General features: G+C 35.8%; 1 protein-coding gene across 3 annotated transcripts in view; it reads left to right on the top strand.

The window, feature by feature from the left end:
- The first annotated feature begins 3,341 nt into the window (after positions 1-3,341).
- Positions 3,342-10,159, top strand: part of stx17 (syntaxin 17) — an 18,521-nt gene continuing 11,703 nt past the window's right edge. The window contains exons 1-3 of one of the 3 annotated variants that reach the window (XM_051866156.1): positions 3,342-3,495; positions 6,028-6,220; positions 6,524-6,589. In XM_051866156.1, coding sequence (XP_051722116.1) covers positions 6,095-6,220; positions 6,524-6,589 — 192 coding nt within the window. In that variant the 5' untranslated portion in view covers positions 3,342-3,495; positions 6,028-6,094. Of the gene's footprint in view, positions 3,496-3,848; positions 4,000-6,027; positions 6,221-6,523; positions 6,590-10,159 lie in introns of those variants that run through there. The other 2 variants (XM_051866157.1, XM_051866155.1) reach the window with 2 other exon arrangements.

The following is a 10,159-nucleotide window of genomic DNA, read 5'->3' as shown; positions in this document are numbered from 1 at the left end:
CTTCAGAATTTAGTTAATGTGTGTTAATATTAATTTTAGTAATGTGTTTGTTTATAACTGATATCAGTTAGTCTGAAACAAGTTGATGAAATGGAGAGAATAAAGTTTTTATTTGCATTTCTTTCAAAATATAATAATTAAAAATTTAATGATTAATTATTAATTCGAATGAAATTATCATTAATTTAAAAGAAGGTATAAAAGGCAGAACCCCCAAACTATCTGTATCATCATCTGTATCAAGATAATTTTGTAAATAATTTCTTTTTCATTCATTTTATATTTATTTTTATTATATCATGCTTTCTAAACACACTCACGGTGGCACACACACTGAAGACAGGTGGATGGTAGGTTGGTGAAGCTGTCAGTCTGGAGGAGGGCAGATCGATTCAGAGTGACAGGTAGCTGACCCCCCTGGAGTCTTCATTAAAACCCTGTATTAGAGCTGCAGGGGAGGGCTACACACACACACACACACACACACACACACACACACACACACCCCTCATTTCCCTGTAAGTATGGTGTGGTGTGTTTGTGTGGCTCATGATATATTGATTGGCTGTTAGAGAGCGTGTTGAGGGCATCAGCAGGGCTGGACTCACACTGTGTAGACTGGAAACAAAGCTTTAGCGGAAGAGCAAGACTGGCGCTCACACACACATGCAAATTGTCTCTAATGCCAAAGAGCACATTTGCATTAGCTGAGATCATATAGAACTATTTTTTAAAAATTTAATTAAATTAAAAGTGTATTAAATACAAGATTTGTCAGGTTATTTATTGATGCTGCTTGATTCTAAAATGAAATGAAAAATAAAGAGAAATAAAATAAAGGTTTATTAAATACAAGATTACCTGATGTAACGGAGGCCAGCTAGTAGTCGCTGTGTGAGTAAACCTCACTCCTCTGATCTCAAGAGATGCTCTAGCGACTGACACTAGAGGTTACAGCCTTTATCCTCCTTGTTAGAGCGTTTGACTCCCATGCCGGAGACCCAGGTTTGAGGCCCACACAGAGTGGGGCGAGTAGGACCTGGATAGAGGGGTTACACTGACAAATCTTATATTTTATATATTTATTAATACTGCTTGATGGAGATAACAAATATTAGAATGGTCTTAAATTGAACAAGATAATCAAACACTTAACAAAAGCTCTAACTCAACCCCTAAATCTAATCTTAATATTGACCCGTAATATTGACTCCAGCCTAAAAATTCACCCCCTGAAAAACCAGGTCAACATGAAAGACTTCCTAGTAGATGGAAAAGTGGGCAAAAGATCACATGATCCCATAAATTAGCACTGAAAGAGAAACCTGAGCCATATCTAAAAGTTGCAGATTACAGATACTTTGGAGTGAACCGTTTTGACTAGCAACCACCCAGAACACTAGCAACCATATAGCTATGAAAACACATAGCATTAGCAAACACCTTAGCATTGCAGCACAGGCAAACACTAATCACATTTTCTTCCGAAAATATAAACATTTAGTTTGAATAGATTTCAAACAGACTAGTCCCATATTGTTTTGGTAAGAAGCATATGTGTAGGCTGCACTGCCCTGTTTGATCTGTGAGGGGTATTCCAGATTTTAATCTCATCTGAAATAATGTGGTCTGGCCTTTTGAGTTTTACCTAGGGTGATAGGGTTGAAGTGAAGATGATGGTGATATGATGAAGATTGGTCCCTACACACACATGTGGTATTACCCCACTACAGCGGGACTCCCCCTCGGCCGGTAGGGGAGGAACAGTCTGGAGAGATGGAGAGAGCTGCTTCTTGTCAGAAGTTAAAACTGATTCTCTGAACGTGCTGAAGACTGCCAGGTTGCTGGGTTCAGATTCTCCCCTCAAAAGCCCTTTTAGATTCCACCACAAACACTTTCAGTTTTTTCCATCCTCCCACTCCTTCTCTCTGCCTTTATGTATCTCACGCTCTCTTTTCTCGTCTCTGCTCAATCAGTGTTTTATCGATATTTAAGATCACACATTTTATATAGACACACACACTACTGTTCAAACATTTGGGGTTGGTAATATCATGATCCTTCAGAAATCTTTCTAATATGCTGATTTTGCTGCTCGAGAAACATTTTTACCATGATGCATTTTTTTACAGGATTCTTTGATGAACAAAAAGTTTAAAAGAACAGCTTTTATTTGAAATATAAATCTTTTGTAACATTAGGGTTAGTATTTAATGTATTGTCCCTTTTGAAATCTTATTGACTCCACCATTTTAAATGGTAGTGTTTTTAAAGGGATAGTTCACCCAAAAATGAAAATTCTGTCATCATTTACTCCCCCTCAGGTGTTTCCAAACCTGTATAAATATCTTTGTTCTGCTGAACACAAAGGAAGATATTTGGAAGAATGTTTGTAACAAAGCAGATCTCGCCCCCCATTGACTACCAAAGTAGGAAAAAAAAAATGGGAGTAAATGGGGGGCGAGATCAGCTTGGTTACAAACACTCTTCCAAATATCATCCTTTGTGTACAGCAGAACAAAGAAATTCATAGCTTTGGAACAACTTGAGGGGGAGAATGTTGACAGAATGTTCATTTTTAGGTGAACTATCCCATTAAGAAAATAAATGTATGATGTGTGTGTGTGTGTGTGTGTGTGTACACATACATAAATATATATAATACATACTACATACATACATATAATACATAAAATAAAAATAATAATACACACTTTTATAGTAATCAGTCAATTCCAGAGCAGAGGAGTGATTATCAGTCATGTAGATATGGTGGTTTGTACCTGTAAAAGAGGCTTATGAAACTTGACTGCACTGTGGCTTTTCACGCTGGTTGGCTGGTTGTGTGGGTGATTTCTTTGTAGGTTCTTTATAAACTGAAATGGTGGTTACATCTCTCTATATGTCATTCTGTTTTTTGTACCTGTGTGTGGCTGGAAAATAAACCCATAGAGCCTTTGGGAGATACAGAAATAAAGATACCCAGAGAGAGAATGGGAGAGAAAGGGAGGGAGCACACAGTGGGCTTTGGTTGGATCTCAGTGCTCACATGTGGTTAATCCGTTGGTGTTCCCTAAAGCCGGAAACACTGATCATTGGGGCGCTGAGGGAAGAGCAGGTGTGAGCCGTGTGTCTGAACCTTAATTATAAGGTCCTAATATATGTGCATACACAGAAGATAAAGTAACTCATATTACTTTATCGCACATTTAATATGCATACTATGCTTAAAAGGCATGGAGGCGTATTTGCAAAGTCCTCTGACTTTCCGTGATGCAATTCTGTAATCACTATCTAATCATGTTCTGATAACCTCCTCATTCCAAACCTCTAGACAAATTTGTTTTAGACTTTCTTGGCATATGGCAACAGTTATGTACTGTGCATTTTTACACAACTCATTGAGTATATTGATTTGTAGGAAGATTTTTTTGGGCAGCTTAGAATCAGAAGGACAGTATGCGAGAGCTCCACACCTCTGACACTGGGTGAGAAGTATGTATTTTTATAATGATCCCATAATTTTACCTAAAATATCTTTCTACATATAAAATGTAAAAAAGAGAAATGACAGGTTAAAAATGTGACATATGTACAGTGGTTTTGTTTTTATGCATATTATAAAATTAGACCTAAAATTTAAAGTTTAACTTGCAGTAGACACTGTGCTGTGCTTGCTTTTATTATTGCTAAATAAACTTTTCATCAAATTTAAAAGTCCAAATGTATTGAGTTTTTCTATTTAATATGAAACAATTAGCATTTTTCGTAACTAAACATCACTTGTTTGTAAAGTGTTTTATGATCAGGATGATAGTAAACATCTACTATTTTCCCAGCACGTTTACTCTTTTAGAAAAGTATTAGTTCCGCATAGTCGGACACATATTGTCGTTGCACGCAGCATAAAGCGAAACCACTGTTTACAAAAACAAAGTTGATGACAGCGACTAAAATTACCGACAGCAGAAGATCTCTTTTTAAACGTTTGCTCGACAGGTAAGGAAAGAGTTATGTGAAACTGTAGACGGCAGTTTCAGCATGTGTGGTTTACAATCACAGAGCTAAAAATGAAGTCTCTGTTGAGGGAGTGTAGCAAGCTAGCTGAACTTACACACATCTGTTTGCCCTAGGGATTTTATTAATTTTGATTATTAAAGGTAAAATGTTAAATATGAGAATATGAACATGTAGTGCCGTTTTGTCAGCTAACATTGATAGTTTAAGTGCCAGACCTCGCTAAACGTGATGTCTTTGACAGCTGACATAATGTTGACGTGAACGTTGCAGTTTAGTATCAAATGTAGTGTGTTTTTACCATGTTTTCTGCTCATATAACATGGTAATAGTAATACCATGTCTTCGGACATATACCAAAAATCAGTACCATAATATAGCCTATGTCAAAGTACTACAGTATTACCTTCTGATACTGTAACTGTACCATGATAACGTCCAAGCACTTTCATTTTACTTTCTCATAGAGAAAAACATTTTAAAATAACTCCTCAATATTTACATTTCATCATGTATTATCTTTCATAATATTTTTTATTAATAAATTTGGTAACATTTTACAATAAGACTCTAATTGTACTACATTAGTAAACATGAACTAACGATGAAAAATGCTTTTTGAAGCATTAATCTAAATTAATGTTTATTTCAATGTTTACTATTACATTATTAAAATCAAAAGTAATATCTGTTAATATTATTTAAAGGGGACCTATTATGCAAAATTCACTTTTATAAGGTGTTTGAATACAGATGTGTGTCCACAGTGTGTGTAAACAACCAGCCTATAATGGTAAAAATCCATCCACTCCTTTTTTTATAATCCCCATAAATCAAAAATAGTCTCTCTAAATGAGCGGTTCCAGATTACGTATGAGTAGGGGAAAGCTCCGCCCATAACTGGCAATGGAATCTGCCCTATTAGCTTAGGTCCTCCCGTGAGTGAGCTGTACACAGTCCGCCATGTTTATCTCCTCGCCGGAGCGTTCAAGTAAGAAATGTATTCTTATTTAAGCTACTAAAGTTATTTAATCAAGAGCAGTGAGTGATTTTCTGTTTTTCCTTTGTTGTTTGGTTCATATTAATAACATATACAGCAGTAGGTACTGTATATTACACTGCTTTCACTTTAATACACAGATCTAATATACACATGCGATTTCTTTCCCTGCTGTTTACGTTCACAGACATAACCGACTGTGTTTGTGAACTTTGTTTTTTTACATTTTTTTTTTTATTGACACAAAAAAACATTTCATATATCAAATTTAAAAGTCCAAATGTATTGAGTTTTGCTATGTAATATGAATCAATTAGCAATTTTCATAACTAAACATCACTTATTTGTATAGTGTTTTATCATCAAGATGATAGTAAACATCTACTATTTTCCCAGCATGTTTACTCTTTTAAAACAGAATTAGTTCTGCATAGTCGGGCACATTTTTTCCATAGCGAAACCAAAGCGAAACCACTGGTTACAAAAACAAATGTGAGCATGGGCCATGATAGAGATGATAATCAAAACCAAACAGATGTTTTGTTAGTTTTTGGTATCTGATGCATGAGTTGTACAGGCTCCGCCCTCTTCTGGAATGCGTGGTGGGGAGCAGCAGCTCATTTGCATTTAAAGATACATGCATGAAAACAGTAGTGGTATAATATATGATATAATAAATGGTCTGTGGTATTTTGAACTGAAACTTCACAGACACATTCTGGGGACACCTGAGACTTTTATTACATCTTGTAAAAAGAGGCATAATAGGTCCCCTTTAATATGCCTGAGTTAACATGAACCAACAATGAACAGTTGCATTTTATTAACTAACGTTAACAAAGATGAATAAATATTGTAACAAATGTATTTTTCATTGTTCGTTAATGCATTAACGAATGTTAAGTAATTGGACCTTATTGTAAAGTATTACCATAATGTTTAATAAAATGTTTAAAATGTAATAATATTCAATTTTATATATAATAATATAATATATGACTCTCTTTTAGAGCAAGACAGAGTATGAATGGATGTGTTAAGCCTGTGACCTTATAAGAGAGGTCATAAGAGACAGTCATGATGGCGGAGGAGGCTGGTAAGCTTCCACTCCGGCGCCTGGAGCCCCCCATTCTGAAATTCATTAAAGTGGCCATCCCCACTGACCTGGAGAGACTGCACCAGCACCAACACAACATAGAAAAGGTACAATCACTCACACATGAACAGCGACAGCAAAGCCCAGCATATGGTCAACAGAGAGAGCCATGTGTTTGTGTGTGCGGTCACCATAGGGAGTCGAGTGCTGAAGATCTCATGGTGTATCTGAAATCTCTCCCAGTCAGTCTGCTTGAGCAACATACAATAGGATAACAGGGTATTGGGAGGTCTTGCATAGCCATGGAAACCTAGATGATTGTGAAATATCAGGCTGTGATCATGAGGAAACTTTATTAAATGTCCATAAACAGTTAAAGCTGTGAAATTAATTGAGCTTCCTTGTTGCAGTTTCAGAGAAGCAGACAGTGGGATAAACTGCACCAAGAGCACATCAACTCCAGCCGCACTGTCCAGGTACAACAGAATTGTAGCATAAATGAAAAACTTTGGAAATTATGAAGGTGAAATTTTGAAGGTGATAACTTTAGCAGTGTTTTGGTGTTGAATGACAACACTTCATACCTGAACATTAAAGACTGAATATTTCATAGAATATCCAGATTTCAATAATATGTGACCCTGGACCACAAAACTAGTCATATGGGTAAATGTTTTGAAATTGAGATTTATACATAATCTGAAAGCTGAATAAATAATCTTTCCATTGATGTATACGGTTTGTTAGGATAGGACAATATTTGGCCAAGATACAATTGAAAATCTGGAATCTGAGGGTGCAAAAAAATCAAAATACTGAGAAAATTGCCTTTAAATTTGTCTAAATAAAGTCCTTAGCGATGCATATCCACTCACAAAAATAATTTTTTAAGTATATTTATGGTAGGAAATTTACAAAATATCTTCATGGAATATGATCTTTACTTAATATCCTAATGATTTTTGGCATAAAAGAAAAATCAATAATTTTGACCCATACAATGTATTGTTGGCTATTGCTAAAAATATACCCGTGTGACTTATGACTGGTTTTGTGGTCCAGGGTCACATATACACATTGATAGTTACAATATAGTTCTAAAGTTTGAAGTCAGCAAGACTTTTTTTAAAGAAACTTTTATTCAGCAAGGACATGTTTAATTGATTAAAAGTGACAGTAAAGACATTTATAATGTTACAAAAGATTACCATTTCAGATAAATGCTGTTCTTTTAAACTTTCTAATCATCAAAGTATCCTGAAAAAATATGTATCATGGTTGTCACAAAAATATTAAGCAGCACAACTGTTTTCAGCAATGATAATAATACATGTTTCTTGAGCAGCAAATCAGCATATTAGAATGATTTCTGAAGGATCATGTGACACTGAAGACTGGAGTAATGATGCTGAAAATTCGGCTTTGCATCAGAAATAAATGAAATTTGTGAAATATATTAAAATTGAAAACAGTGTTACTATTATTATTGCAGAAAACACTATGTTACTTTTCTGTATTTTTGATCAAATTAATGCAGCCTGGTGAGCATAAGAGACTTCTTTCAAAAGCATAAAAAAAAAAAAAATGTACTGAAATTACCGACACAGTTGTGTAAGCTCATTTTAAGTATTTCCTTGGCCAGTAATTACTCTTTTGAGTGCAGGCCCTATAAAATGATATGTAAAAATTCTTATGCTTCGGAAAGTGGCTGGAAAAGTCATGGTCACAAAGTGTGGGACAAATACCATTATAAGCATGGGTGAACTTGACTATAGATTGTGTTTATTCATATGTGTTGTTTCAGTTCACAGAAAATGTCTTTCCATTTTATTGTTGGTTTTGTTGATGTTCTCAGGGTAGTGAACTGGTTTGAAAACATTCCCATGTGCCGCAAGGCACTGTGGAATGTTGCTTGGACAAAACATTCTTAGTGATGTAACAGGCTGTTGCTATGGTTAAATTGTATAATAAATCTTCACATCATATGGGCATAGTTCAGCCAAAAATGAAAATTCTGTTATCTTATCATGCCATTTTTTCCCCCATTGGACGCAAATGGAGATGTTAGGCAGGATGTCTGAGATACAGTGGTTTTCAAACTTCTCATACACTATATTCCAAGTCTTCTAAATCATTGTTAACTGAAAATCTCAAATTTCATTGTATAAGATAAGAGCAGCTTGTACATTCTGCTATATATCAATTGGCTCATTTAAAACAATTATTTAACAAAAAAGAAAAGTCATCATGTTGATCAGGTTTAATCTAGGATAAACTAAAGATAAAAAAGCAAAGTAATCTGTGCATCCACAATTTTATCTGAACATGATAAAAAGATCTCTTAACATGCCGTTATCCTGTTCTGATACAGCTGTGAGTGTGTCTATATATTAAGTAATGTTTGACTCAGGTCTCTAGTGTAAGGCATGGTGTACGTATGATGTCTTTTCTCTTCCTAATGGCCAGACAAGCATGTAACCTGTGTGTTAATGTCTCTGAGAGTCTGTCCGCATCTCCCTCGGGACAGTCCTTGGAGTGTGTTATGTGCCGTGAGTGTGTGAGCGTGACCTTAGCACCCAGGTCTGGTCCCCCCAGAGATGCCAGAGAGCTTTCCTGTGTCCACCACTGCAGAGAGCTTGTGAGAGCCTGCAAATGTTTCTGTGTCAGCGTGATGTGGACTACTGACAATAGACGGAAACAAGACAGACATTGTTAAAGTAGCTCCCAGGGGACAGAAAGAGAGAGCAAGAGAGGAAAAACCCTTAAGATTGCTCTCATCACACACCTATCAAAGGTGGACTGAGAGAGAGAGAGAGTGTGTTGACCCAGATGAAGATTTATTTTGGCTGCCTTTGAGATCCTTAGTGTCTTCATCCTTTATTACAAAGCAAGCTGCATATGTTAGTAATGTTTTAGTGCTCTCTGTGAGTGAATCAGTTAAGAGGGATGATCCTGAGGATGATTATTCAGAGTGTGAAATGAGTGCAGTCGAGCGGAACACTTTGATTGGCCGACTGTTAACTTTGACCTCTGTGTTCAATACGTATGAATTGATCTGTAATCCCTGCTAGATGTTTGCTTCCGGATGTGAGCCGACAGGACCTGACAAGGCACCAATTTTATTAATTTTTTTTTTTATAATTTATGGTTTTGGTCAAGATCTGGTTTGGAATTAACGAGAAAATAAGTCATTACAGGGTTTTCCATAGAAAAATTGAATAAATTGAAAAAGAACAAAACCCTTGCATCTTCTTGTGGAAATACAATATTAACTTCTTTTAATGTTTTTCTTTCTGCTGAATTATATTCCATTGGTTGGATTTTGCTGTTTGGCAATATAAAGTCAGTGTATAATATCAGTGTGTCTGTTGAGAGTCTGTTTGAGACTTTGTGCACTAACAAGTAAAATAATAATAATAATTAAAAAAAAAAAAAAAATCTAGTAACAACTGTAAAGTGAATGGGAAAGCGATGGGAATTTGTTGGTCAAGATGTGTGGGAACCCTGTGTTTGTTATAAATATTTTATATTTAACTCATTTTGCACACTCACACAAACATACTTAAAGGGTTAGTTCACCCAAAAATGAAAATTCTGTCATTAATAACTCACCCTCATGTTATTCCACACCCACAGAACCCTCCAGAACACAAATTAAGATATTTTTGATGCAATCCGAGAGCTGTCTGACTCCTCCATAAGCCCGGGACACACCAGTTTTTTGCCCCGACGCAGGCAACATGAAGTGTCAACACAGTCGACTTTTATCAGTGCTAGTTCTTTGGCGTCGGTTTGGTGTGTCCCTACCCATAGACAGCAATTTTACTACCACTTTCAAGGTCCAAAAAGGTACTAAAGACATTGTTAAAATAGTCCACGCAACTGCAGTAGTTCAACCTTAATTTTATGAAGCGACAAAAATACTTTTTGTGTGCAAAAACAAAACAAAAATAATGACTTTGTTCAACAATATCTTCTCTTCTGTGTCATTTTCTTACGCTGTTTACATTCAGCGCTTCCAGGTGCTGTCACATGGACTATTTTAA

Source organism: Ctenopharyngodon idella, chromosome 16 (genome assembly GCF_019924925.1).
Source record: "Ctenopharyngodon idella isolate HZGC_01 chromosome 16, HZGC01, whole genome shotgun sequence".
Taxonomy (NCBI): Eukaryota; Metazoa; Chordata; class Actinopteri; order Cypriniformes; family Xenocyprididae; genus Ctenopharyngodon; species Ctenopharyngodon idella.
This window is presented reverse-complemented; position numbering and strand designations above follow the sequence as displayed.